General features: G+C 60.5%; 1 protein-coding gene across 1 annotated transcript; it reads left to right on the top strand.

Moving 5' to 3' along the window:
* Positions 1 to 5,485: 5,485 nt before the first annotated feature.
* Positions 5,486 to 27,608, top strand: NPHP4 (nephrocystin 4). The gene is made up of 28 exons (XM_075721573.1): positions 5,486 to 5,620; positions 6,211 to 6,342; positions 9,314 to 9,486; positions 9,800 to 9,864; positions 10,142 to 10,297; positions 11,137 to 11,273; positions 11,809 to 11,975; positions 12,062 to 12,188; positions 14,308 to 14,490; positions 15,248 to 15,377; positions 17,680 to 17,726; positions 18,448 to 18,659; positions 18,764 to 18,955; positions 19,592 to 19,779; positions 20,032 to 20,192; positions 20,598 to 20,777; positions 21,842 to 22,007; positions 22,220 to 22,422; positions 22,494 to 22,720; positions 22,823 to 23,012; positions 23,165 to 23,248; positions 23,349 to 23,505; positions 23,822 to 23,907; positions 24,820 to 24,905; positions 25,341 to 25,512; positions 26,096 to 26,275; positions 27,123 to 27,266; positions 27,468 to 27,608. Exons 1-28 carry the CDS (start codon positions 5,486 to 5,488, stop codon positions 27,606 to 27,608), a joined length of 4,221 nt encoding a protein of 1,406 aa, XP_075577688.1.
* Positions 27,609 to 27,912: the final 304 nt, after the last annotated feature.

Genomic DNA, 27,912 nt, shown 5'->3' with positions numbered 1-27,912 from the left:
AGCTGTCTGCAACAACGCAGGTTCGACAGCAGCCACCGGCCCGGGGAACGGTCTCACACGCTCCCGCAAGCCGCTTCATGCCCGCCCAGCGTTGCTTAATTAGCGGCAGCATAACGAAGCTGAAGCGAGCTGGGGGGACGCCCGCAGGAGGGATGGCCAGACCCCCCGTCCCAGCCACAGTGGAGGCAGCCGTGCAGCTCCCTTGCTTGCACTGCCACAAACCCAGACTCAAACTTATTGCACGGCTTGGGACTGGCTCTGTTTACGGGGATCTGCGGTGCGATGAGCTCAGCTCGCCGCAATTTTCAGCAGGACCTGACACCCCTCATCCGTTACTTCGTGGCAATGCTGGGGGGACCGAGCGCGGGGGCTGGCAAGTCTCCGGCGGCATTGGAGGAACTTTGCCGGGAAGCGCCGCTGGACCACCGGGACACGGGGCAGGGCTCCGCGCCCCGAGGAGCCGGAGCATCCTGGTCCTCGGGGTCAAGGCGCTGCCAAAAGCCCAGTGCTCTCCATGCCGGCTGTTTGGTGCTTCCCCGAGACCACCCCTGCACCTTCAGCTTCCTCATGGCAAAACTCAGCCGTGAGCCCGCAACCACAGGAGTTTCCGCAGGGCAATGCACGGAAAGGGAAGAAAAGTGTTTTCTTCCGTGGGATGCACCTGGGACCCAGGTGCAAGGGTGCCCCAAAAGCTTCTGCTCCCACTGGGCTCCATTCCCCTCCCCGGCCAGCACGACGGGGCACGAGAGGTGGGCACGGAGATGCTGTGGGGGTTTATGGCCGGGAAGCCCCCGGGGTGGCCCAAGCTCTGCTGGGCCAGGCTGGGGGACGGTCTGCGGGCCGCAGCCTCCCAGACACACTGCGGTCGGAGCAAGGGGAGGTGAAACTGCACACGGAATGAATCTGAATATTGGGACGAAGCCTCCGCACCTACCGATGAGCCTGAGCCCCCGAGGGTGAGGCTCTAGGGTGGGGGGAGTCACGGGACCCCTGCCCCGGCCATCCCAGCGTCCTTCCCAGCTGCTCAGGTGAGGGATGCCGGGGAGACAGCGCCAAGCATCTCCCCACTCCGGGTACCGTCCCCGTATTTCTACCCCCTTTTTCACCGGGTTTGCAAACAGCACCCTCAGCAAATGCTTCCCCCCCAACCCTGCAACGCGCCAGGGCAAAGGTGGCTTTAGCACAATTACTCACACTGCCCTGCTCTGCCTCGCAAGCGGCTTTCTGCCCGGCACCTCCTGCCGTCACCTCGCGACGGGTCCGGGCACCCCCGCCCGCAGCACCGGCGCCGCAGGGATCCGCAGAGCAGCAGCCCTGCCCCTTCTCTCTGCCCGGGGAAGCCTCTGCAGCAAAGCAGTGTTCCCCCAGCCTGCCATCGCTCCCTCGGAGCGTGGCCGGTGGGCTCGGGCATGTTTACAAGCCGGTCATTAAGACGACGAACAAGGCAGGCATTGGGCATTTAGCCACGACACGTGAAGCTGCCCGTGATCACGCTGCGCGTGCCGAAGCGTAGGCACCCGGCGCTGCTAGGCTCCCCGAGTCAATGACACAGCCCAAAACCACACGCGAAACATCAGACGGGGTTATTCCCGCTTTCCTGTCACAATCACCAGCACGAAATGATGGGGCCTGTCAGGCCACCGAGCACCCGCGCCCCTTCCCCGGCGAGCCGGCAGGCAGGCTCCCCGCTGTGCCGCGGCTGCCAGCCAGGCACGGCTGAGCCACCGCCACGGCAGCTCCGACCACCCCGGCACCCCACCTACCCGGCTCCGGTGCTCTAACGGAGATGCGCGGTCAGGAGGCAAAAAAAAGAGAGATAAAATCCCCAGCTGCCGGCAGAGCTGGACGCTCTGCAGGTTTTGGGAAGCGGCGCCGGTGCAGAGCAGCTGCGACAGCCGGAGGCAAACGCAGCGGGTGCCAGTTTCTACCCCATTCCCGCTCTGTCCCTGGGAAAAGGCAGCTGGCAGAGGAGGGGAAGCCGAGCCCTCAGCACCCCGGGATGCGGCAGCACCCAGGGATGCTGCAGAGCCGTCCCTGCCGCTCTCGCATCCTGACTCGGCAAGTTTGGCTCCGTGGTGGACGCCGTGGCGTGCAGCCGTGGCGTGCAGCCCGGCTCCCGATCCCGCCGGTGCCTTAACCATGTCGGCGCCGCAGCCCGGCACCGGCAGCGTGCGTGGGCGAGCGAGCGGCTGCCAGCCGGTGCTGGCCGCCCCTGCACAGCTCGGGCGAGAGGAGGCTCGTCCAGCGGCCATGGGGAGTCTGGAGCTGGACATTTCCATCACTTCATGCCTTAAAGTCACGCCAGGTGTTTTTCTTAAAAAATAAAATAAGGGTGTCCACAGCTGATGCTGTGGGGCTGCCTCCCAGCACCGGGGCTTGCCCAGGCGCTGCGTCCCGCTGGGCGGCCAGCTGTCCTCCTCCGCACGCGCCAATCACACCTTCTCAGCGGCTTTTGCTTTTTGGCCATCTTGGGCAAAAAATCCAGCCCGGAGCGCACGGTTCAGAGACACCCCAGTAATCGGAGCACACTGGTGCCCGGGGGCAGCACAGCACTGTAATCCCGCAGTGAGAACAGCACCCATCTGGCCAGCATGGATTTAACATGGAACTGGAGGCCAAGCCAGCAAAAAGGGGTCAGGGTTTCGGAAGCGCGCAGCAGTGCTTTTTTCATTTATAAATTAGGAAAAACCAGTCCTTTTCCATCCGCCGAGTCCCATTCAGCTTCACTGCGGCATCCTGCCGCTTCCTCTGTCCTCCCAGTGCGGTCCTGCCACCGACGGGGCCGGCAAGCACGCTGCCCGCTCCGAACCGCGCTGGCACCGCCGGGGACCCGCTCGGCACCGCCGGGGTGGGTGATCCCAGCAGGCTGCCTGCTCTCCGCGCCACGGCAGCTCTGCTAGCAGTGCGCGATGGGGAGGAGACCGTAAACCCCGTCCTGCTCGGGGAGCACTCCCCAGCACCAGCACAGCGGCGGCTTCGCTTCTCCAGCAGATGCTGGAAAACACACGCTGAGGTTTTTGGCTCACGCTTCGCCGCATGTCCAACCCACGGACTTGCATGCCAAGAGCGGGGAGGCGACGGCCAGCCCCGCTGACCTCCTTATAAAAATAATAATGAAAATAATAATAATAAAGCAGCTCTGGTGTATCTTCCATTAGCAGCTGCGAGCAGAGGTGTTGCTTGTTAATCAGCGGGAGAATCACTGCATATATGCAACATGTATATATATGCAATATATATCGGCTATCTCTTGCCCAGCCTGCCTGCTCTGGCACTCCCCCACACCACAGCTCCGCGGCTCTCAGCAACACTTTTGGAAGAAACCTGTGATTTTTGGAAAGCTGCCTCGATGCCCTCCCCGTGCAAAGCCGGCGGCAGCCTGGTCTCGCCTCCCTGCGGTGCGAAGCGCGGGCTCCGCTCTTCTACCCAGAGGCTCTCACCGCGCCAAGAGCCCGAGGACGCCGGCGCTAACCGCAACGGCGCAGGGCCTCTGCTGCTGGATGGGCGCGCAGGGGACCGACGGGGCTTCCCCATCGGAAGGAAAACAGCCTTAAAAAGTAGAGACCCCCGGGTTTAGGACATGGTTGAAGGAAAGCCTGAGGGGAGCGCTGGCAGCGGCGGCCTTGCTGGACGGGGAATCCTCGGCAGTGCGCGGGGAAGGGTCGTCCTTTCCGATGACCCTATCGGTTAACGAAGCCACCGTCTTCTGTCGGAAACGCGATGGTTTCCTCCCCGCTGCGTGCGAAGCGGCTCTGGCCACAGAGCAGCAAAAGACGTTTCGGGGGGACAAACCCAACACTGACGCTCTCCCGCGGGCCTGGCAGCGCGACGGGCCGCAGGCCGCCAGCAACCGCAGCCTGGCTGGGATCCCCTGCCCGGCCGGGGGATGGGGAAGGGCCCACCGGGCCGAGAGCCGGCGGCAGGCCGCGGGGCCCCTCGCCGCTGCGGGCGGCGGAGGGGAAGGGGAAAGCCGGGCCTGTGCGGGAAAGCGCGGATTGCCGGAGAAGCGGGGCCCGGGCGGCGGGCTGTCAGGGGGAGGCCGGGGCCGGGCCGGGTCTGCCCGCGCATCCCGCGCCCCATCGCCGCAGCCATCATCGCCCCCACGGTCGCCTCCAGCACCCCCGGCCCCCCCGGCCCGGCCCCGCCGCGGCCCCGCACCTGCCGCCGTCCGCCGCTCCCCTCCGCTCCGCCGCGGCGCCCTCGTGGGGAGCAGGCCCCGCCCCGCCCGCCGCCCATTGGCCGCGCCGCCCGCCTCTCCCGCCGCATGCAAACGACGGGGGCTCTCCCGCCGCTCCCATTGGCTGTGGCGCCGGCGGGGCCGGCGGCGAGGCTCCGCCCCCCGCGGTGCGGCACCATCGCCCTAGTAACCCGATGCCGAGCCGGGCGCGACCACCCGCGCTGGAGGCGGGGGGGGGAGGCCTCCGCCGCCGCTTCCGCCGCCGCCGCCGCCGAGCCCCGCACCGCTCTGGGATCTCCGCGCCGCCGCTTCTCTTCGCTACCCGCCGGCGGGGAGGGGGGCGCGGGAGCGCGGGCGGCGGGTTGGTGAGCGGCGGTGGTGCGTGTGTGTTACCCCCCTCGGCCCCCGCGAGGGTGGTCGGGCCCGAGAAGATGGCGTCGCGGCGCGGTGAGGGCGCGGGAGGGGGGCTCGGTGCTGCGGCGGTGCGGGCCGCGCCGCACGGCACCTATAGCGGCCTATAGGCGTACGTATGGGCGCGCGGGCCTGCACAGGCCGCGCTCTCCGCCGCGGGGGTCCCTGCGCGCTGCGCACCTCGCGTGCCCGCGGCTTTACCCCGCGGCGCGGGCGACCGATACATCCCCTGCGCACCCCCTATGCACCCCCTATGCACCCCTATACATCCCCGGGTGGGTATAGGGGCGCGCGCACCTGGCGTGGGCAGTGGCCCGGCCCTGCCTGCCCACCCACCGCGCCCTGGGCTGCGGGGAGGCACGGGGGGCGTGAAGGTGGGGGCCTGGCCTCGCCCTCCGCAGCACCTATGGAGCCATATAAGTGCACGTGCGCTGCATATGTGTGTGCGTGTGGCGGTCCGTACGTCTGCGTGCGCATGTGCGCGTGGGCCTCTGTGCACACGCACGTGTCTGTGGGTCTGTATGCACGTGTGCAGCTCTGCATGCAGGCATGCATGTGTGTACACGGGCGTCTGTATGCACATGTGCACGTATGTACGTGGGTGTCTGTATGCACATGTGCACGTATGTACGTGGGCGTCTGTATGCACATGTGCACGTATGTACCTGGGCGTCTGCATGCACAAGTGCACGTATGTATGTGGGTCTGCGCCTGCTGCCCGCTCCCCCGGTGAGGCCGGCGCGGTGCTGTGCCGGTGCCGCAGGGCCCGGCAGCCCTTTCTAAGGCGCCCTGTCGGCGTCGGGAGCGCCGTCCCGGAGCGTGCCTTTCCCTCCTCTCTTTTCCAGCCGAGCGCTCGCCGTAGCCGACGCTGGGAGCAGCGACCTTCACGGGAGCAAGATGGGCGAGTGGGAGAGGGCGTTTCTGCAGAACCTCGCCCTCCCTCCGCACTGCCAGCGGCGCCGGGCTCGCCCGCCGGGCTCCACGCCTTTCCGCTGTGTCCTGAAGTACCTGGAAGGGGCTGCCCTCGCCCAGGTAGGGTTGGACACAGCTCCACGCCCGAGAGCCCGGCAGCGGCGGCACGCCGAGCCCTTGGTTTCCACCCGCCGCCATTCCGCGGTGCCGCCGGGGTTTGCCGTGTTGGTGGGCTGGAGCCCAGAACAGTGCAGGGGGGGTTGAAATTAGGTTGCTTGTTTTGGGGGGAAGCTAACTGTAAATCTTCCGGACATGCAAATCGGAGCCATGTCTCAATCCCATGCGTTTTTGCCCGCAAATCTGAGTTAGCATTTAATTAATTTTTAATTCCATTTTTGTTGATTTTTAATTCCATTTTTGTTGATTTTTAATTTAGGTAGGCATTTTAAAATTAAAAGCTCTGGGTAGCACTTTAAAAGCCACTACCCCTCTGTTACGTGCCTAATATTCAGTTTTCCCACTTCTGCTTTGCTTGTTTGACCCCTGGCTTTCAGAACGGCTCTCCAGCCACGCATGAAGCTGTATGTTGTCGCGTGCCTGATTTGGGCATCAGTTAGAAAACAGGAATTATTTGTCCTCCCTTACTGGAGGGTGTTTTCAGCAGTTCGGGGCCGCTGAGCCGGCACCTCCTGTCCTGTTGTGCCTTGCAGGGAGCCGAGTACCAGCTGCGCCTCTCCCTTTTCGATGCCACCTACCACCACTTCTTCGGGAGGACGTGGAGGAGCGGCTGGCGAGCCACCCGTGCCACCCCGCCGCGCCCGGCCAGGGCGGCTTTCAACGAGGTAGGGTGCTGGGGGGCTGCCGGTGGGCAGGGGAGTGGCCGTGCCGGTTGGGTCTGGGAAAATGCCGGCTGCCCCTCGGGATGGGGCAGCGAGAGGCGGCGGGGAGGCGGCTGGAGCTGCGGGAGCCGAGTCATAGAATCATAGAATCGTTTAGGTTGGAAAAGACCTTTAAGATCATCCAGTCCAACCATTAACCTACACTGCCAAGTCTACTCTAAGCCAATCAAGGGCAGACCAGACTGAACCATGTCCCCAAGTGCCACCTCTGCCCGTTTTTTGAACACTTCCAGGGATGGGGACTCCACCACCTCTCTGGGCAGCCTGTTCCAATGCTTGACCACCCTTTCCGTAAAGAAATTTTTCCTAATTTCCAACCTAAACCTCCCCTGGCGCAGCTTGAGCCCATTTCCTCTCGTCCTATCGCTAACTACTTGGGAGAAGAGACCAACACCCACCTCACTACAACCTCCTTTCAGGTAGTTGTGGAGAGCAATGAGGTCTCCCCTCAGCCTCCTCTTCTCCAGGCTGAACACCCCCAGCTCCCTCAGCCGCTCCCCACCAGCCCTGTGCTCCAGACCCTGCCCCAGCTCCGCTGCCCTTCTCTGGACACGCTCCAGCACCCCAATGTCCTTCTTGTGCTGAGGGGCCCAAAACTGGACACAGCATTCCAGGTGCGGCTTCACCAGCGCCGAGTACAGGGGCACAATCACCTCCCTGCTCCCGCTGGCCACACCATTCCTGACACAAGCCAGGATGCTGTTGGCCTTCTTGGCCACCTGGGCATGCTGCTGGCTAAGTCCAAGGTGGGAGGCTTTTCACGTGCAAAGGGAAAAGCCGTCTTTGCTCGAGTTCAGCCTGGAGCCGCTCTCCTTTGGTGCTGGTTTACTCTGTCTGGTGGAAGCGGAGCTCGGACGTCTCTGGGAGCCCGCGATCAGCACGCTGTAGCCGTGAGCCTTTAAAGCAGCGAGTCCTAAGCGTGCACAGGCTCTGGCTCGTCTGTCTGCTGTGGTTCGTTCTCCTGCACGCAGGCAGACAGCGGCAGCAAACCCTTTTCCCTCCCGGTGCTTCCCAAACCTTTGCCCAAGGTGCGCCCCAGACGCTGCCCAATTATTAAGCTTTTACGCACGGTTTACTGGAATGGGAAATTGGGGTCTTGCATTACCTCCATGTGCCGCCTGCTGTGTTCAGAGCCGGCGGCAGAGAGCGGTGTTTCTTCACAAGCGAGAAGAAAGGGAAGCAGCAGCCGCCCGCCCTCCGGCACAGCACTTTTCTCACCTTACCTGGGAACTAAAATCTCCCAAAGCCATGCTTCCGTCCGCTGCAGATGCTGGCAAACCGGGGTGCCCCCTTACTGGGGAGATTGCGCTGCCCCGTGGTGTGGATGACAGCCGAGATGTCGCGTTTTCTCGTTAAACTTTTGTTTCCACCTCCTCCGGCGCTCTGTGCTGCGGATGAAGTGTAGCACTGATTAGAGCCGTGCTCCTTCATTTATTTAAATTGGTAGTGGTATCCGAGGGGCGTCAATGTGTGCATTTCCTCCATGAGTGTTTTACTCACTGGCCAACCCCTGCTCTTTTGAAGAGGGACAGAGGAAAAACCGTGGCAGAGCACGCTGCGGCGAAAAAAACGTGGTGCTGCCCCCCACCGTGCCAGATGCCGGTGCTGCCCTTCCGAGCACCATCCCTGCGTCTGCAGGCTTGCTGGGTGTTTGGGGTGCAGTTGGGAGCAGCCGGCAGGCGCTTCGGGGCGTTAGGGGACTGCATCTCGCAGCCTCTCTGCGGTCGCTGAATTGCATCGCCCGTCCCCTGAAGCCTGCCCTGCACGCTCACGGTGCAGCCGCAGCGCTCGGGGTCTTGCAAAGGTGATGGGGCAGAGGAGCGGCAGCCTGCGGGCGTGATGCCATCGCAGCTGAGCGCTGGGATCTTTTAACTTTGTGATATTATGCAGTTTAGCGCCGCAGAGAGTTCAGGTCCAGACGCAAGGGATTTGTGAAAGGTGAGGGGAGGAGGAAGGGCGCTGCTCCTCGCGCAGGAGAAGCTGCCGGCTGCTAGAGAGCTGCCTCGCGGGACCTGGCGGCGTGCGGGGGCACGTGCCGAGCTGCCGCCTGCGTCCGCTGCCGGCGCGCTCGCTGGCCTTGCCGGAGGAGGAAGGCGTGTGGGCAGGGGACGGGGTCCGCACGTGTGGCGGGTCAGGGTGACCCCCACGCTGCATCGTCCTCGTGGGGTTTAGGGGAGAGGAACGAACTGTCGCAAAGCGTTGCGAGCGTTCGCGGAGGGAACAGCAAGCCTGCTTTTACAAGGGATCTGCTTTAAGGGCGCGCTGTGTCTTTGCAAGGCGAGGCATCGGTCTGCAGCCAGCGGTCATTATTTCAACGTTTTGCAATAAAAGATAATAGAATAACGATTTATTTCCCTGGGTTGATGTGGTAATGTCTCTCTCTGTTATCCCTTCCTGACAGCCTGTGATTACAGTAAACGTTTTCCCTGGGACACCGCGGTAATGAGTTTTTAATAGAAAGATTAACCTAGCTTTAAATCCTGTCCCGGGGAGGTGACCTGCGTCCCGTCCCCCACTGCCCTCGGGTCCGGGCTGCCCCCGTCTCCCCTCCCCACGGTGGGAAGCTTTCCAGCTCCTTTGGCTTTCCCAGCGTGGGGCCTGCTACAACGCTGTGGGTCAGCGGCGCGTCGAAGCCCCGCTCTTACGGGGCCTGCAGCTTGCGAGTTACTCTGGAAAATGGCTGCTAGTGACGAAAAAAAAAAAAGGTGTGGGGGGGAAGTTAATGATGTTTGGGATTTAAGGAGGTTGAGATGTCTGAGCGGTGCTGGAGGTTATTTGCCGTGGAAGCCTGTCTGGAAGTTTTAAAGGACGTTCTGGTTGCACCGCTGGCTGTCCAAATGCCACGGGTATCGCCCTGCAGGCGGCTGCCACCGCCAGCTCTGAAATACCCTTTCTCTCTCCTTTCCTGTCCCAGACCGTTTACTTCCACACCTCCCTGAACCACCCCGGCATCGCCGCCGTCGTGGAAGTGGTGGCTTCGGCCGGGAAAGGGGACGGGGGCTCTCAGCACCTCTCCTGCGGCTTTGGGCTCATCCCCCTCTTCGGCAGCGGGTCGGAGGCGATGGACCCGGCCGCCGAGGACAGAGTGTAGGTCCCCGCACCGCCGCGTGATGGGGCGTGCTGGAGTTGGGCTGGCAAAGTGCACGGCTGCTTTAGGGGGAGAAAGGGTGGTCCTGGGGCTGCAGACAAAGCCAGCGTTTAGAAACCTGGAATTCTTCGCTGCTGGGGAAGCAGCGATAGGTTTGTAAGCGATGCCTGTCCTTCCCTAAAGGATAGGGTTTTTACCATGGGTACAGAGCAGGAAGGTGGGTTCTTACTGTCGAGCAGAAGCATTGTGGAAGATGAAGATGTGCTTCAGGGCGGATTTACTGACCACTGCGCATGTGCTCTTTGCTTTCAGACTGAAGCTGTACCACGGGACACCGCGTGCCTTACTGCACCCACGCTTCCAGGACCCCGTGGAAAGTAAGCAGCAGTGAGACATTGCGTCTCGCTCCTTCCTTGGTGGCCTCTCTTATCCAAATGAGTATCGTGTGCGTCCTGTCGATGCGATATGTGGTCCGTCCCCTGGTAGTGCGAAGTGGACATTCCTTACTGCCAGCTGGGAAAAGCCTGGCCAGGCAAACCCAGGTTTTCCTTTGCTCCCTACACGCACGTTCGTGGATAATGATTTCTTCAACAGCAGCGCTGCGAAGCTGTCTCCCCTGGTTTTGGTCATTTCAGGATGTTTTCTCTTCTTCAGAGAACAAATACCTGACGGTGATGGAGAAGAGCCACCTGCAGTACGCCCTGATGCCCCACCAGCCGCTGGAGACGATATTTCACCTCCTGCCCGAAAACCTTCTGATGTCTGGGCTGCAGACCGTTCCTGGCTTGCTGCTGGCACACGGAGATGCGAGTAAGGGCTCCTTCCCTCCCCCTGCTGCCTGCGCTGCTCCTGCTGAAGGCAGCAGGTCCCCGGGGAGGCTGTGGGCAGGGCAGGCAGGGTGCTGGCGTGGGCTTTCTGGGAGTGCTGACGGGTTCTCTGCGGCGCTGCCCTTTGGCAAGAGCATCTCCTGCTGCGCCGGCTGGTGGGGCTGCAGCCCTTGCATTCGTAGTTCAGCCTGAAAGATGTCAAAACGGCTTTGGTCTGTTCTCTGTCCGTTAATTGCTTTGCTCCTGGGAAGCTGCTGGGGATAAGTGATGGTTGGTTTAATTACAGTTGTTCAGCAGAGTTGTAGGAGAAGCCCTCGCAGCTTGTTGAAAGTCGTCCTCCTCGGTGGCGGGGCTCAGGATCGCTGGGGGTCTGGCAGGTTTGGGGGGACGAGCTCTTGCATGCTCAGCCCTCGTTAATCTTTCCCTGTGGGTAGCAGCCTTGCTGTTCGAGCTGCTGCGATTAAAATGATGTGATCTGAAGATTCAGAGGGTCAAAAGTACTCTCAATTCTGCAGCTGAATTATTCTTCGGCTTGCTGCCTGGAAAACTCTACTGCTAACCATGCTGGGGGTTGTAACTCTTAATGTTAAAGTCGAGTGAGGTCTCCAAAGCAGCCGAGTCCCCGGTGCTGCCGAGACCACTCCTCAAAAGCGGAAGAGGGGAGAGCCAGCGTCTTGCCCCGCAGTGGCTTTATTAAGTAGACAGATTGCATCCATTGACACCGAAGGTGTTGGGTATTTCTGGGTCTCTCCCGGGCGTACAGACCTGCATGTGCTGGGGAAGCCGGGAATCCCACACGCGACCACGACCTTGTCTTTTCAGGTGACTGCTTGCAGAAACCCCGGCCGATGAAGCCGGTCACCTGCTACCTGGAGAGGCTGTCCGTCTGGCTGTACCCCTCCTTGGAAGAATTTGAGGAAGAACTGCTGGACTTACTGAACAGCGATCGCTTACTTAAGGTAGTGCTGATGCCGTTACGGCACGGGAAGGCACAGCGCACAAGCAGTGATGCCAGCGCTTCATTTTCAGGCAGAGCAGAAAGGTTCAGATAAATGGTGCTCGGGTATTTGTTTCACTTGGAGTCTCCGGTTTTTTAGTTTTTTGCTGTGCAAGCCTTTTGCTTTACTGCTGGTTTAGCGCACGGGTGCTGCATGTTGGGTTTGTTTTGAACACCCAGATGCTAATAAGCAGAATTTGGGCTTGCTCTGCTGTGGAAAGTGCAAAGGTAAGATGCGGTGCTCATCGTAGTATGTCTCTTTAGGAATGGCAGCGCTTGGTGCGCAGTAACGGCTGCTGGCCAAGTCCTTCTTTATTTGCCAGATTTGCACTAACTCTGCCATAAAGACGTAAGATTTTAATATCCGTCAGCCGCTGGGGGGTGGGTCCTGGTTTTTTGAGTTTGCCTGAATTTGGTGGCCGTGGGTGGCACAGGGAGGGATGCTGAGCCACCCTGTGCAGCCTGGCTGCCTGAGCTGGAAAACTTGTCTGTCGCAGGCTAACGCCGCGCCGGATGGCGAGGAGGTGGCGGTTCGAGAGCGGCGGCTGCACGTCGGTGTCCACAACGGCCTGCGCTTCGTCCAGGTGCCGCAGGTGGCCGTGCTGGTGCCGGAGGCAGAGGTGGCGCGGGGCAGCTGCCCGGGGGTGCCGGGCTCCGGAGCCAGGTAAGGGGGAAACCTGCCGGCACCACCAGTGCCGCTTCCCTCCTGCCTCGGGCGCTGCCCACAGCTGCTTCTCCATCGCGGCGCAGGGGTGCGGGTCAAGCCCTGGTCCTGAGGAGCCGCATCCACCTGAGCGAAATGGTCCCTCACCCGGCGTTTGGGGTCTGCTTCCAGCTGGAGTACGTCTTCTGCACCTCGGGGAGAGCCGACGGGAAGGTAAGGCTGAGCGTGCATGCACCTCGTCTCCGTCCCTTGCTAAAGCGTGGAGATCTGTCGCTGGGGGAGCGAGCGCTGCGGGGTAACTCTGTCCTCTGCCACCGTTTCGCCGTCCCGCAGCCCCAGGACGCAGCGGCTCCTTGTCGCGCAGCCGCACTACGTAATGAACGGCCCCGCAGCGTCCGGGTGCTTTCTGCAGCGCTGCGCGAAATATCCTGCAAATGGGCTTATTGAATCATTTTAATTACATGTGGTTACATTTCTCCACCGTGTATATGTATATGGAGAAATGTAGCCTGCAGCAGTCCCACAGTGTTCTGGCAAGCTAATTTGGAAAATCTCAGCTTTTTTTAATTTAAAAAAGGCTTTTCTTTAGAATTAGCATTTATGCTGAAAAGAAGTTAACACCTCCTGCTTTTTTTTTTTTTATTTTTTTCCTGAATGCTGAGGTTTTTCTGGGAGCTTCAGCCTGATGTTCTCTGGAGCTTAAAGCCAGGATAAGTCTCTGTATTGACTGCAGAGAACACGCTTGCTAACGCCTGCTTACCGATCGTTTACATGTATTTCAGTTTAACCTTTCCGCAGGTTAAACCCAGCTTAGCGAGCCGTTCAGTCCTCCCCTCCAGAGACCCTTTGCTGTTGGAGCCGTTAGCTCCTGGTGCGGCTGAATCGATGGCCATGGGTTCGTGAGGAGGCTGTAATCCTCCTGCTAAGATGCTCGTTGAAAATGCAGCAAGCATCCCCTCTTGATAGAGCTGTCCAGAGCAAAACTGGGGGGAAAATGGGTATTTCTAAAGTGGGATGCACATGCTGGGCCAGAGGGATTTGTATTGAGGGGGAGGAGAAGCTGAGCCTTGCTGTCGGAAATTGTGTTGGCTTTGACTCCTTTAAAAAGCTGAAACCCAAGGACCCGTGGAGCTCTGGGGCTCCAGGCGCAGATCTATTTGGCTGTGCTGGGTGCCGGGAGCGCTGGCCGGGGCGGTGCTGGAGCCGGTTCCTGCAGCACAGCCCTTGGGCAGAGCGATTAATCCCAAAGCCGCTTGCGGAGCTGATCACCTTGTCCTCCAGCCATAATTAGCAGGCTGCCAGGGTGCTTGCCGGCGTGGTGGAGACCTCTCGGTTTGCTTCTGCGCCTCTCCTTTGGTTTAAGGGGAGGCTGCGGACGCACCCGGGTAAGTGGACGCCTTTGTGCTGCCTGTCCTGTCTGCCAGGGATGGGGGGTCAAACATATATCCCTCTTTATATACGTGTTTATGTATACACATGCAGCTGCTTGAGCGAGGGGGTTACAGCCCTGCAGCTGGGTGCTGGCTTCTTTGTCTCAGCTTACGTGCGCTAAATAAATGCAAGGGATGAAAACCCTGTTATTTTTGAAAGCATTATGTCGTGCTCTTGCATTATATCAGCATTATATTGCGCTGATCCGTAATCTGGCAGTGTAGTCCCTTGCGTAATGTGAAGGGATGAGGTGTGATTACCTGGAGCGCGGGTCCCTGGTGTACTGCAACTGCAGCCTGCAGGAAGGGGAATAATGTCAGCGACGGGCTGGGTAAGCGGGGTAAGTGCAAGGAAAAACAGAGTACCTGCGTGGGAAGCGGGTACGGGGTTTACAGGGAGAAAGTGGGATTTGTATTTGTGTGCAGCTGTGGCCATGAGTTTGTGGTCAGCCTTAAGGAGGTGAAATCACGTAGGAAGGCGCCGGTTCTGCCTGCGGCGCTGCTGGCAGAGGGAAGGGAAGCAAACCTCGGAACCGCGCAGGCCGGCTCGGTGCTCTTTCGCTGAGAGGTCTTGCGATCCCAGGTCCCCTCCCTGGGACCGGCGTGTGTCTCTCTATCAGAGAAGCATTCCTGCTGCTCCTCAGAGCCTGCAAAGGGATTAGGAGCAGAAAGGTGCAGTCGGTGGTGGGGAGAAATGGGTGCAAAAAGAGAAATAAGGTGCTGGAAAGTGGAACGTCTCCAGAACGGGTTGAAGGGGAGCGGTTTCTGCGATGCCGGAGCCGGGCGCGGGAAGGCGTGGCGGGAGGTCGGAGCCCACGTCTGCCTGGCAGCACCCGCTCCCCTGTCCCGGTGGCGAGGTGTGGGTGCCTGGCGCTCACCGTGCTCCCCTTGCTTCCCCCCAGGCCCTGCCTGGCAGCACCCGCAGCGAGGCGGCCGACATGCGCTCGGTGCGCTGGGCCGTCTGGAGCCCCGTCCCGGGTGCCGGCGAGGGGGACGTGGTCCTGCCCCTGCGTGGCGGTGCCCGCCGCAGCCCCTGCCAAGCCTTGGTCTACCGGACCCCGCCGAGCAGCAGGAGCTCCCGCCAGGTAAGGGCTTGCTGCTGCACCGCAAATACACGGGGACGTGGCTGGTGCTGGGGCAGCCTTGCCGTCAGAGAGGCTCTTTGCTGAAACCTTTGTACGTGCCCAGGCGGTGGAGCAGCTCTCCGCAAATCTGCGAGTGAATGAAGAGGCATGGCAAGAGGAGGGTGACGGCCCCCCACCCCTGCCAGCGTGCATCTGCGCTGATAGATAGCGCGCTGGGTGTCCAGTGCTGCTTGACTTCAGTCACCGCAAACGTGCAGACCGAGCTGTCACGTAGTTGGCCAGAAGTTATTTATCACAATGCTTCTTGGAGGCCGCTGTGACCTGAGCCGGTTTATTCTGAGTGATGTGTACGAAAAGAGAAAGACCTCGCTCCCAAGTGGTTTTCAGCAAAAGGAGGTTAGGGCCGGGGCGAAGGAGTTGCAGGGCGGTGGCCAAAATACAGCCGTGGCACTAAGCTGCGTGGGTTGCCCTCCGCCACCGGCAAGGATGGATGGACGGACGGACACGTGGGTGTCTGCAGAACTCGCTCTGTAAAGTCTTATACCGGGTGGCAGTGGGCGGAGTTGGCAGGCGTGCGTGTTTGTGTCTGCAGGGACAGAGGTTTTTGATCAGCTTATTAAAGTACAACTCCTTGCCAGCTCTGCCTCCGGATTGCGCCACCGTTTCTCCGGCTGCAGGGCAAGGGAATCGTCTCTCCGAGGTACGGGGGAGTGTGCGTGCAGCACGCTGTCTAAAAGTGTTTCATTTCCAATTTCAGGGGAAGCACGTGGAGTCTGGGACTGTCCAATTCCACGTTTCCACTGATTCGGAGGAACATCTTGTAACTGCTGCAGAGATCCTACATAAAGACAGGGACGAGTTGGAGAAGCCTCCTACGCCATTGCTGAGTGAGTCTTTTCCAGATCGCTGACATTTAAAATACAGAGTGTGGCACTGGTGTCTGCTCAGGAGAAAAAAAAAAACATGAGTTTGCTGAGTTTCAGTGAGCTAGTTTATGAATTACCAGGGTGAACCAAGTTTCCATCGAGTCGAATTCAGCTCTCGCTTTTTAACTTGCAAAACTCCCCTGTGATAGTAGCGCTGAGCCATGTGCAAAATCCCCAGGGATTTCCCGCGTGGCACCAGCCCGCTCCCATTTCAGGTCACTCTGACGGTGTTCGGGCTCCCGTGCTCAACGCCCAGAACAGCTGGCGGGGCGCAGCAGCTGCACCAGCAGCACGTTGCTCGCCTTGCTCCCTGCCAGTGCCGCCGCTTGTCCCTCTGAATCCTTCCAGACACTGAGGACAGGAGGGATGTCAGTTATAGGCTGGGGGGAAAAAAAATAATCTTGTTGGGCTGCTGCTGACAGCAGCGCGTGTTCCGTCGGTGCACACGGGCTGCGCCAGCGCCTAGCCAGGGAAAACCATGCTGCGTACGCGTGTGTGCACGTATGCATCCATCTGTCCATCAGTCTATCTGTGTGTCGTGCAGGGGTTTCAGTGCCCGTCTGCTGTGTGTTGGAGGCAGAAGGAAAACTGCTGTTGGCTTGGGTTTGGGCGTGAAGTAGAGTCGATGCCCCAGGCTCCTGAAAGGCCTCTCTGGCTTGTTTCTGTCTGCTCCCTGCTTCTGTGCTCGGTGCAAAACAAACTCCCCTTTCCTCTCCAGCGTCGCTCCGGTGCCTGCTGTGGTTCCCGTGCAGGTCTTGGTGCGATGCTCCAGCTACCTAATGGTGTTCAAATATGTTTTACAAGCTTATCCGGCTCCTCTGGTGAGCAGCGTGGGCACCGGCTCCTGCACCGGCTCCGGCACTGCTGCGCCTTCCACGAGATGGCAGTGGCACCATGGCTTTGCCGCCACAAGTCCCGGCTTTCTGCCGGTGAGGAGCCGGGTTTGCTGGCGTAAGGGGCTTTAGAGCAGAGATCTTCACGGCTGAAATGAGGGGTCTGGCGGCGTCGGGGGTGCGCTGGGTTGGGCTCTCTGCGACGTGCCTGCGTCGCTGCTGGTACCATCCTGGCGCTGCTTGGAAGGTTTTCCTGGACGCCTTTCGGCTGGCGGCGGCCAGGGTGTTGGGGGAGTTGCAGCGCGGTAAAGGGAGATGCGAGCGCGCGCCGACGGTGAGCTTGCAGCCCGGCGCTGGGCTGGCGCGCTCCGGCTTGAGGGGAGCGTGCTGGAGCACGGGCGGGGTGCCGGGCAAGGGGGGATGCCCCGGCAGGGTGATTGTGGGGGCTGAGCTGCGTGGCGTTTCCCTGGCTCCGGGGGGCTGGCGGGGAGAGCTCAGGAAGCACAATGGTGGACCCGGAGCCATGCCGCGGGGTGAGCAGCTGCGTGCGACAGCCAGCCCGTGCCCCGAGCTGCTGAAGAGAGTATTTTGTTAACGTTTTGTAGTGCTCTGTTGGAAAACGAGCTGCTGTCTGGCCCTTTTGGCCAGGGGAGGCTGAGCACTTGTTCTGTTGGCTCAGCTGCCGGTGGTGCTGATGGCTCTGTCCGTCATCTCTTTACCAACAGCCAAAGCCCTCCTAACAGAGAAACCAGTATCTTAGACGTAAGGGAGACAGGGCGCTTTCCTTTGTGCAGCAGTCAGCGTGAAATAGCTGGAAGGTACACGGTGATGAAAGCAAAATAAGGTCTCAGCATCACGTGGATGCAGAGATGGAACATCTGTGCCCCTGCTCTGCTCGGAAGGACCCGCGGCTCAGCGGCACAGCCGGCTCAGCTGTGCCGGCGCGCGAGCCGAGCAGCCAAATATAAACACGAAAAAGCTCGTACCGTTTCGGGGCACGAATGTACGAACAGATGAAGGGAGTGACAAGAAATAACAGAGGAGCGATGAAAACCCCAAGTATCCTAAAACTTTCACGTCTCATTAAGCATCCCACTTAGGCAGCACCGCGTGGCCGTAGGGAACCGTGGCACTGGCTGCGGATGGAGGAGCTGCCTGTCACGGCAGAGGTAGCCTAATTCCCGGCAAAATAATACATGGGTCTGGAGACACGCTATGTTTCCTGCCCCCCAGGCAACAGTCTTATTGGAAAAATAAGTTAAATAAGTGGTTGAGAGGTGGTAAGGCACCTCGATAAGCTGGTCCCACCCCCAAAAAGTAAAAGGGCAGGGGGGAGGTTGGAGGGGGCTCGCTGGTGGAGGGCACAGCCGCCCCAGCGGGGTCTGGGGGCCACGGCTCCGCTAGAGCATCTCTCCCGTCCCTCTCTGCAGGTTTGCCGGCCCCACCGCGGATGGAAGCCTCCCCACGGGGACCAGGGGTAAGTGCCGCGCGTGCCAGCAGACATGGGTGATGGGCAGCGGCGTTCCCGGGGGACGGCCCACACGCTGAGGACGTGCTCCCGTCTGTTTTTCCTGGCTGCTGCAGCCAAGAGGCACCGAGCATCCTGCTCAAATCCACCTCCCCCGGGGCAGCAAAATGGATCCTGCCTATAACGTGCTTGGCAAAATTCCCTGAGCTCTTTTCACACCCCACATGTATTTTTAAGGGCAGCTCTGGTTTTTGACAGCCCAGATTTGCTGGGTACTATTGTCGCCGGTACGCGCTGACAGTGACGCACCGTTTCTTCGTGCAGAGCTACGGGGTTTTAAGGAGAGCCATGAATACTGAGATCCCTCTTTATGCTTTTTTATATCTTGATGCAGGGATCAATGCACACAAATATTTTTGATGAAATGAAATGCTTCATAAGACTGTATTAAGCGGTTTGATCTTCCTGCTGCATTTTCTCATCCCTCCTTGCCAGGGAAAGTGCAGCAGCTAAATAGGAAGCAGAGGTGCAAACCCTCGAGCAGCTGAGCTGCGCCCTGTGCCGCTTCTCGGTGCAGCGGCGATGCTGGAGCACGCGGCCTCTGAGCTGCCTTAGCAAGGAGGGCTGCTGCCCTGCCCTGCTGCGGGGGCTCCTGCATGGTGGGTTGCCTCGGGGGGCTGCTTCCCCGGCGCGGGGCTGCGGGCGCTCATGCTCGCCGCTCTCCCGCCAGCTGTCCGTGTCCCAGCTCTCGGCCCCACCGCGGGGCAGGGGCCAGCCGCCGGCGCGGTGCGGCCGCGGCTCTCGGCAGCAGGCGGGGATCACTCACCTGGAGGCTGACCTTGGCTCGCCGGACACGGAGCCCTGCAGCGGCGACCAGCTGCAGGCGCTGCCCTTCGCCCCGCTGCAGGTGCCCATCGCTGCCGTCGGGCTGCAGGCAGGCAGGTGATGCTCGGCCACCCTTCCCCGGGCTCCTGCGCCCTCATTGCCCGGCCCGCCGGGGTCCCCTGCGGCCGCTTCTGCGCGGCTCACCCCCGTTTCTCCGTCAGCTCCCACACGCTGCTCTCCCGTGCCTCCCTGGCGCGCCTGCACGCCGCCGGCTTCCCGGAGATCCTGGACCGCAACCAGGAGCCAGTGGAAATCTCAGAGCCGGCAGATCCGGCGAGTTTCAGCCTGCGGCTGGAGGAAGCTGACCCTCTGCAAGGCAACGAAATAATCCTGCAGTTCCTGGCTTTTGGCAGGTGGGATGGCAGCTCTTCGTGGTGCTTTCTGTGGGCAGATCCCAGGGGCCTCCTGGGGGAGAGGGTCCTTTCCCGAAATCCACTCCAACCTGCTGCCCTGCTTGAGTGGGAGTAGTCCTTGCAAAGGTGTTGCTTCCTCCAGCGCCTGCTGTGGAGGCAAAGCCCTGGAGGGTTTTATGATGATGCCCTTGTCCTTTCTGGGCACTCATAAATCATGTTCCAATTTTTTTTTATTGTATCCATTAGCCACAATGTGGTGTAAAAGCCAGTTAATGCAGGGCTTCTCCATAAATGCATATGGAGTTGAGAAAGTTGGCACCCGTGGAGGCGGCTTTGGCTGGATAAGGCCCCACTTGTGTTTTTTCTGTGGATGGCAGTGTGCTGCACGGAGGTAAAATGCTGCCTTTGCTGGGCTCCTCCATCACAGCATATGGCGGGAGACAGCTGGAATTATGAAGCTTTTTGGAAAGCCAAGGCAAACCATATGCCCGCTGTCTTCAGAGGAGTCCAAATACTTGTGATGCTGCCGCTCTCTTGTTCTTCTGCCTCTCAGTGCGTGCCAAACACACGAGGAGCTCGTGATGGGGAGGCAGCATCGTGCCACGAGCTAGCCCAAACCCTTCTCTCTCCCTCAAGGGATGCCCGGGACGGCATGGAGGGGACGTGGCCGAGGACCATCTTCCTCACCTTCCAGTTCTACCGCTTCCCGCCGGTCACCACGCCACGGCTGCAGCTGGTCAGCACGGACGGGGGGCTGGCAGCCGGGCTGACCGTGCCGGCACAGCTCCTTGTCCGGGTGAACAAGGACGGGACCCTCGGCACTGGTAAGCTGAATGCTTTTCTTTGGTTCTTTCTGTGTCTTACTAAATTCTGGTCCCAAGAGACACCTCGCACTTGTGGCTGATGAAGCTCCTCCGTGTGGAGCTGTTAATGGATGTGAGAGCAGCATCCGTACAGACCGAGTGTTTCGGTGGGGGGGTGCCAATCTCAGGCGACCTCGGACCTTACTAATTGACCAACGACGTGCTGGTGCTGGCGGAAGCTCCATTTCCATGACGATGCCACGTGTCTCGCAGGACCGCCGGGCTTGCAGCTGAAGTACATGGTGGATCCCGCTTTCCTGCGACCCGGGGAGCAGCGCTGGTTTGTGCGGTACCTGGCCGAGCACAGCCTCCAGATTGATGTCTGGGATGGAGACTCCCTGCTCCTCGTTGGGTCCGCTGCCATTAAACTGGAGGTATCAGTTAAATTGAAGGTCTTTCCTCTTAAGCCTTCAGGACTTCTAATGATGAAGGAGAGCCCCTGCTTAGCATGCAGGAGTGTTAAGGAAGAGCCTGACTTTTCCTTTGGTCCCTTGTTGAGATGCTGTTGCATTACCCTCGTGTCTTTAGTAATTGAGTTTCTGTCAGCCCCTCTGTGTAACCGAGATCGGTGTCAGCCTGACAAGCCCCTAATCGCGGGATTTGTCAACTTCTCAAAAGTGATGGCAAAACGTTGATTTTCTTCCTCTTCCCTGGAACTCCTGCTGTATTCTAGGGCTAAACCCCCCAGACCTAGGACATCCAAAGACGTCCTTACCCAGACCCCTTAACCCCCCAGACCAAATTCCCCAGTAACTTGTTATCCTTTGCCTTGTCCCCAGCCCCTGCTGCGCCAGGGCCGGGCGGCCGTCAGGACCCACCACGAGCTGGAGGTGGCCACGACCGAGTACGAGCCGGACGTGACGGTGATGGGCCGGGAGGCACTGCGGCACGGCGCCCTGCGGCCCCTCGGCATCCGCGTGGCGGTGAGGGGCCGCCTCCACCTCTGCCTGGCCAACATCGGTGAGAGCCCGCTGCTCACGCGGCTGAAAGGCTTGGGTGCCGGCACTGGTGCCCCACGGCATGCACCCCTCGCCGGGTCGGAGCACCCGTCCCGGCACCGGCAGCTCGGCTCCGGGTGATGCTGGGCTGCGGGCAGGGGCGCGTGGCTCCTGGTTGCGCTCGTGGTCCCTTCCGCCTGCTCGGCTGCAAATGCTGGCGCGAGGTGGCTGGGAGGCCGGTGGTGCGCGGTCAGCGCCGTGCAGCTAGTGGGACCGCGGGAGAAACACACGGGGCTGTACCCGACAGAAAACCATGCTTGTAAGAACGTTATTCTTCCCAGAACCTGCTGGCTGCTTTTATTTTATATATTTAATTCCCCATCCTATAAATGTGCAGTGACTCCAGGTTTTAAAATCTTATCTTCAGAAGAAAGATTAGCTCCACTATAAGATATCTTAAATCGTCATTTCCAAACATACTTTGCCTGCAAAGGGACGATAAGCTTCTGGGAAGGAGAATCTGAGATTCACAACCCAGGGAGAGGTTTAACTTGCACCCTGCAAAAGAAGAGAGGGTGAGAGGAAGCAGAGGCGCTGCACCAGGACAACACCGACCCTTCGATTGTTCTTTTGTCCCTGTCCTCTTTTTTTAAATTTCAAAATACTGTTGCTTAAAAACAGTATTAAAAAGCTTGGTGCCCCTGCTCGAAGGATGGGATTTGTAGGCTGGGTAAACACCCGGCAGGTTTAGACCCTCGTCTGGCTCCGCTTGGAATAACCTTTGCGGGAGCGGGGAGACACGGTCATGCGTGGCTGTACCGGCGGCAGTGCTGCAGCCTGGGGATGGAGAACGCAGAAATGAAAGCTGGAGCTGGCGAGGGGCTCGGTTGGTGACTCGCTTGGGGCGGTGCCGTGCTTTTGGTGCTGCTCTGTCTCTGGGCAGACGGCTGTATGGTGGTAACGGCAGTAGGCTCCGGAGCGGGCGCTGCAGGGCTCGCGGCATTGTTAGCAACCAGGTAGTTGCTTCTGTAAAGAGCTGCAGTGAGGATAAAAATTTGCAGTAGATTTTACAACAATGAAAAATGGATGGTTTCCTCTCGCCCCCATCTCTGCTCATGGCAGGCCACCCGTGTGAGGAGACCCCGGGGCAGCTGCCGTCCCCGCTGCCGTCCCGCTCCCGCGTCGTGCCTGCGCCAGACAGCGCTGGCAGCGTGCCGGCCGGCAGCTGGTTCTCCCTGAACGCCGCCAGCGGTGAGTCCTGCCGGGCTGGGGCTCAGCCATTCCCCCTGCACAGGTTCGGGTTGGCAGGGTCTCCGCTGCCACGGTGCCAGTGCTTTGCCCCCAGCCGCAGGCTGGCTGCACCCTCTTGGCTCCCCTTCCCGGCCCCGCGGTGTGGCAGGGGGCCCTCGGGGCCGTGTTAATCGGGGGTCCCTCGTTGGTGCCACGGCGCGCTGTCCCCACAGGCAGGCGGGTGTCGCGGGCGCGGAGGCTGGCGGAGGTGGACGGTGAGCTGGCGGCCGCGCTGTGCAGCCGCCGGCCCGAGGCGAGGCCGGTTCCCCCGGCCGCCCCCAGCGAGGCCGCAGCCGCCCGCCGGCGCAAGCTGCGGCGCATGGCGCTGGTGCGGCAGCAGGAGGATGCCGGTGGCGGGAGGACACCCCAGCTCTCGGTGAGGAGAGGGGTGCCGGGGGCCGGGGATGCCGCGGTGGCACCAGGCTTATGTCCGCTCCCTCCCGGCAGGGCTGGCAGGAGCAGCGCGCCTGGCTCGTGCGGGAGCTGCAGATCATCGACGCCTACCGGGAGCACATCAAGGGCGAGAGCATCTCCCGGGTGCTCAGCCAGGCCATCACTGCCACCCACACCGTGCACGCCGTGCTGGGGACGGCAGAGTTCTTCGAGTTCGCCCTGAAGAACCCCTATGGCGTCCAGCACACCGTGACCATCGAGGTCGACCATCCTGAGCTCAGGTGGGGGACGAAGCGGGGTCTCCTCGGTGTGCGTGGGGAGATGCCAGGGCGGCACCGGCTTCCGACCAGTCCTCACCAGCACCTCTGCCGCTCGCTCCGCAGCGTCGTGCTGGACCCAAGGGAGTGGCGCCACTTCAAGGAGCTGACCGAGAGCGTTACGCCGGTGGAGGAGGAGATGTTCCACCTCCGTGACGACCTCAGGCCTCAGGTCTACCTGCGCCCCAACGAGACCGTCCACATCCCCTTCAAATATCAGACCTTCTCCGCAGACCCCGCGGTCGTCGCGGCGCAGGTAGGCCCGAGCCCCTGTTTTGAGCTGTTTTCAGTCAGAAGCGTTTCCCTTGGCTGCGTTTGCCTGCGCCGGGCAGGGTGTTAATGCCACGGGGAGCACTCACCACCGTAGCGGTGCTGCATCCCGAGGCAACCTGCTCTTGCACCCCGCAGGGGCCAGCAGGGCTGGGCGCCGGTGCCGACGCGGCCACCCGCTCCCTGGGGAAGAGCGGGGCCGGGCGGACAAAGCACATCCAGGTGAGGGAGCCGGGCGAGAATGCCGCTCAAGGGGCTGCGCGGGAGGACAAGCATCGCTCTTGCAAAACTCCGTCCCTCTCCCGCCGGCCCCTCGGGCCAGGTCTCCTTCCAGGTGAGCGGGGGGAAGCCCATCGCGCTCCTGCGGGTGAAGGTGGAGCCGCAGCCCCACGTGGTGGACCAGACCTTCCGCTTCTACCACCCGGAGCTCACCTTCCTAAAGAAGACCATTCGGCTGCCCCCCTGGCACACCCTCCCCGGTGAGCCTGCGGTGTGCCCAGCCGGGGCTCGGGCTCTTCCTCGTTAGTCAGCATCCGTGGTTCATCTTCCTGGAGGTGCGGGTGGCATCTGGAAAGCTCGTCTCTGCTTCCTTGCCCTTTCACAGCCTGGGGCTCCCTGCTTGCTCTTCATCCGCTTGCCTGTGTTCATTTTGTATTTAATTCCCTGCACCAGTATGCCTGTGCAGTTTGCTGGTAGCCCAGCATAAGGGATTGTGGTCTGCGGCTGCGTGGGGTGCAGGGTGGCAAGCACAGAGAAAATGCTGAACACGGTTTCACCGCGGTCTCTCCTCCGCAGGCGCGCCCGTGGGGATGCCAGGTGGGGAGCCCGAGATGTTTGTTCGCTGCAGCGACCCTGACGTCATTTGCGAAACCAAAAATATGGTACCAGTTACGCGCTGGCATCGGTCTGTCCTTTGTGTCCTTCTGCTGTGGGTCGTTTTTGTCAGCAGAGTAATGCTTTGTGCCCACGGAGCGTCCCTGTTTGTCAGCCCATGGTAGCGAAACACCGGCAGGGATGAAGCCGGAATTGCCCTTTATTCCCAATTAAAAGGAGCTGCGTTGTTTTTGCTGTTGAAGCAGAGTGCTGCACCTTATCGCACCATGCAGCAGCCTGTTTTTGCTTGTTCTTTTGAGCAAATACCAGATGATTAAAACGCTGGGGAAAAGCAGCCTTTTCTCGGGCGTGAGATAGACCTTCCCCGCTGCTCGGGGCAGCCGCTGGAGGCGTGCGGCGGGGGGACGGCGCGTCCTCTGAATGCACGGCAGAGCATCTCTCCGCTGGGCGATGCCGGGGCGGTGGGGACGGCCGTGCCAGGCTCTTTGGGCCAGCCGTCCCACCCCAGGCGCGGCCCTCGCTTTGCGATGCCCAGCAAAGGTTTCCTGGGCTCGCTTTGCGGCTGGGGGAGGTAGAAAGGAAAAACGAACTTGCGTGCGTACGTGCAGATGGCGACGAAGGGTAGTTGCTAATTGCCGTTGCAGAAACGCGTTAGTATGGTAATTGGATTACGGCTTGTTAGAAAACTTGGGGAAAATTTGCCAAAATTTGATTACAGATGCAGACCTGGAATGCGATAGTCATTTGTATCCTCTTTTGTAATTAAAAATACTGGAAGAGCTCAGCCAAGCTGTATAATAACTTAATAACATAGTTTAACTAGATGCTGAAAGCATCTGCTTTCGTAAGTGGGCTGGTGGCGGGTTTTTCCGTTAATGGGAAGGAAACCCTGGAGTCCTCATTAGCTGGTTTGATCTCGAGGTTAACTGTTGGAACGACGCTCTGATTTCTGCGTGCAGGGGCCTGGGGAGCCGCAGGACATCTTCTTAAAAGTAGCCGGAGGACCGAGCCCACAGATCAAGAAGTTCTTTGTTGCCATCTATATGTAAGTAGCAGGACCCCAAAAGTGAGATACGCTAACCCTGGGCGTGTGGCAGGGCAGGCGGGGAGCTCGCGCCGTCCCTTCCTTGCTCATGGCTTCCCGAGCCCGGCCGGCTTCGCTGAGCAGCTGAAAGCCGGGCAGGAGGCTTCCCAAAACATTTGCAGCTTAGGGCCATGCGTCGTTCTCTTTTCCTCTAAACAATCCCTGGCCAGAGCATCTCCGGTGTGCGAGCTAATGCCTGCTGAGCCGGCCGGGCTGTCTCTGCGTCGGACGATGCTGTTACGTGAGCTTAGGAATGGGGGAGACTGAGATTGAGGTCCTTAGAGGAAGCTTTCCCGGAGCTCAGGCTCCCGCTTTGGGCTCCGCGCTGGGCTTTCGGCCGCTTGCCCTGAGCCCGCGGTGCCGTCGGCGAGCCCCGTCCGTCTGTCTTTGCTGCAGGGACGCCTGGCTGGCGGCGCCCGTCCAGATCTGGCAGTTCTACCTGCACTCGCTGCAGCGCCTGGACGTCAGCTGCACGGCCGGGCAGCTCGCCCGCCTCTCCCTGCTGCTGCGGGGCACCCCGGCCCCGCGGAGGGTGCGGGCCTTCACCTCCCACCCCCAGGAGCTGGAGGTAACCCCCTGGGCCAGCTTGGGGTGCTCCGTCCTTCGCAGCGAGCTGGGCGCTGGCCTGGACCAGCCCCGTGAAGTCCCCTCTGGAAAGGGAAAGGCAGCCCACTTGGAATTATGAACAATTTACAGCCATAAAGTGTTTGCGATAATTATCTTTTGATTAGAGCTGTCATGTGTAGGATCATCGGCAGGAAACCCCGGAGGGCAAATTATCTGCGTTAATGAGACCATCTGAAGACTAACGATTTCTTTAGATTTCGTTCGGCCGTAATAACGAATGTGAATAATAAACGGCAGAAAAACTCCATCGCTGTCCCGTAAACAAAAGAAAAAGTCTCTGCAGGCGAAGCCTGCGAGGGGAGGGAGGCCTTGGGCTGGGGAGGAGCGGGCTCTCCCCGAGCAGCGTTTGTCCTTCCCGACACGAAGCCAGTCCCGGAGTATTCACGTAGGTGGATTCCATAGCGGTGGAGCAGGGGCGCAGGTTTTGAAGGGCGATCGGGTCTGGTTTATGCTCCAAGCTGGACGTCGCGGAGGTGCGGTAGGCTGCCGCAAGTGGCTGCAGCTCCCGCTGTTGTTTTCCGCAGGTGGATCCGCACGGCGCCTTCCTTCTCCCGGCCAACGGCATCCAGGACCTGTACATCGGCGTGAGGGCTCGGCGGGCCGGTAGCAGGTTCATCTACCTCAACCTAGTGGACGTGGATTCCCACCAACTGGTCTCCTCCTGGCTGCTCTGCCTCTCCTGCCGGCAGCCCCTCATCTCCAAGGTACGGCCGCTCTCGCGCCGGAAAAACGCGGTGAGGGTGCTGGACCGGTGGTCGCGGTCCAGCCAATAACCCGGGGCTGTCTCCTGCTTCTTCCTCTCTTTACATCTATGGTTTTTTTTTTGGCGCTTGCCAGCCTGAGCACACGGTTAGCCCTCGGGTGCTCGACTCGTCTCACTGAAGAGCACGGTAACGGGTCTTTCGGGCTGTTTTGAAGGCAGTCCTGTGCTGAGGAGTGCCAACTCTGAAGTATCCCCGGTTGTGAAATTAAAGCTCCAGCATGCTGCTTCCTATTAGCACCGTGCTGGCGGAGGCCCTGCCTCAAAGACAGGAAATTAGATTTCCCGGCTAATGTGTTCCTTTTAAAAACGTTTTCCCAAAGCCCTTGGTACCGGGGGAAGTTCGGCTCGGCGTTTAAGCTGATGCCCTAGTGTCCTGCCAAGTGCCAGCCTGCCTCCCCGTGCCACAGGGCGTTTTCTGAGCGAGTGCCATGGCTCTCCCCGCGGACACCCGTTAATTAGCTGGAGAATGAGCTGGCCGGTCCCAGCTGCTCCCCCAGCCATTTGTCGTTCGGGCTCATAATTACCTCTGCGGACGCGCCGGTGCCAGCGGCGGCGTGAGGAGGATGCTTTCGCTCAAAGGCGGTTTCTTTGTACCTCTGGTGGAGATCAAATGTAAGGTGTAGAAGGAGAGAGGAGGGGGCGTAAGGCGAAGTGCCCCTGAAACGCACTCCACGGGGCGTCGGTGCAGGAGGCAGTTCTCCCCAGTCAGTTTGGGGGAGCGCCCGTTGTTCCCTCTGCCCCCTCCGCGGTCTGGGCCGCCTCTGCCACGGCTTCTGCTCGACCCGCAGGCGTTCGAGATCTCGCTCCCCGCGGGAGGCGGGAGAGGCTGCAACAAGCGCATCACCTACACCAACCCCTACCCCTCGCCCAGGCTCTACTTCTTGTGCACCAACCGGCCCGACCTCCTGCAGTTCAAGGAGGACTCCTTCGAGGTACGTCCTCCTGCCCCCCGTACCCCTTGCCGGACCCCGGCCCTCGTCCGGCTGGACCGCGCCATGCTCGGCGGATGCAGGGCGCGATGCTCGGCGGATGCAGGGCTGCTGTGGGAGGGCCGTGCTAGCCTGGGAAGGGTGGGCACATCGAGGGGTCTGCGCTGGGTCCCACCGCTTCTCCTCCCGCCTGTTCTCCTGCAGGTTGCCGGCGGGGAGGTGTACACCATCGGCTTGCGCTTCGCCCCGAGCCAGGGCGCGGGTGAGGAGGAGATCCTCATTCACATCAACGACCACGAGGACAAGAACGAGGAAACCTTCTGTGTGAAGGTCCTCTACCGGTGAGGCTGCCCGCCCGCCGTGGCGAAGTGGCTGGTCCCTGCACCGGCCACCGCGGCTGCCCCGGCAGTGCTGCCTCGGGATGCCCGTGTCTCTCCGGGGGGTTGTGAGCCCGGTCGCCTCGTGGATGCCTCACCAAGCCGGCAGGTCTTGCTGTCCGCCGGGATCCCTGGGCATTGCCGTGAGCACCGGTGGTGCCACACGGCTCCGAGAGCGACTGTATTCGCTACTGCGTGTCGCGACCGCAGGATGTCTTTATTTTTGTTAAGCATTAATATATTTTAGGCACCTTGGAATCTTTTTTTAACTT

Source organism: Pelecanus crispus, chromosome 15 (assembly GCF_030463565.1).
Source record: "Pelecanus crispus isolate bPelCri1 chromosome 15, bPelCri1.pri, whole genome shotgun sequence".
In the NCBI taxonomy this organism is placed as follows: domain Eukaryota; kingdom Metazoa; phylum Chordata; class Aves; order Pelecaniformes; family Pelecanidae; genus Pelecanus; species Pelecanus crispus.
Note: the sequence above shows the minus strand (reverse complement) of the source record. Positions and strands in the feature narration are given on the sequence as shown.

What these genes read in the sequence shown, in the direction of transcription:
- NPHP4 (XM_075721573.1), top strand. Translation starts at nt 5,486, where the DNA reads ATGGGCGAGTGGGAGAGGGCGTTTCTGCAGAACCTCGCCCTCCCTCCG. An exon ending in CCAGGGCGGCTTTCAACGAG is followed by an intron (nt 6,343 to 9,313) that starts GTAGGGTGCTGG and finishes TTCCTGTCCCAG; the next exon opens with ACCGTTTACTTCCACACCTC. An exon ending in TTTGCGAAACCAAAAATATG is followed by an intron (nt 23,908 to 24,819) that starts GTACCAGTTACG and finishes TTCTGCGTGCAG; the next exon opens with GGGCCTGGGGAGCCGCAGGA.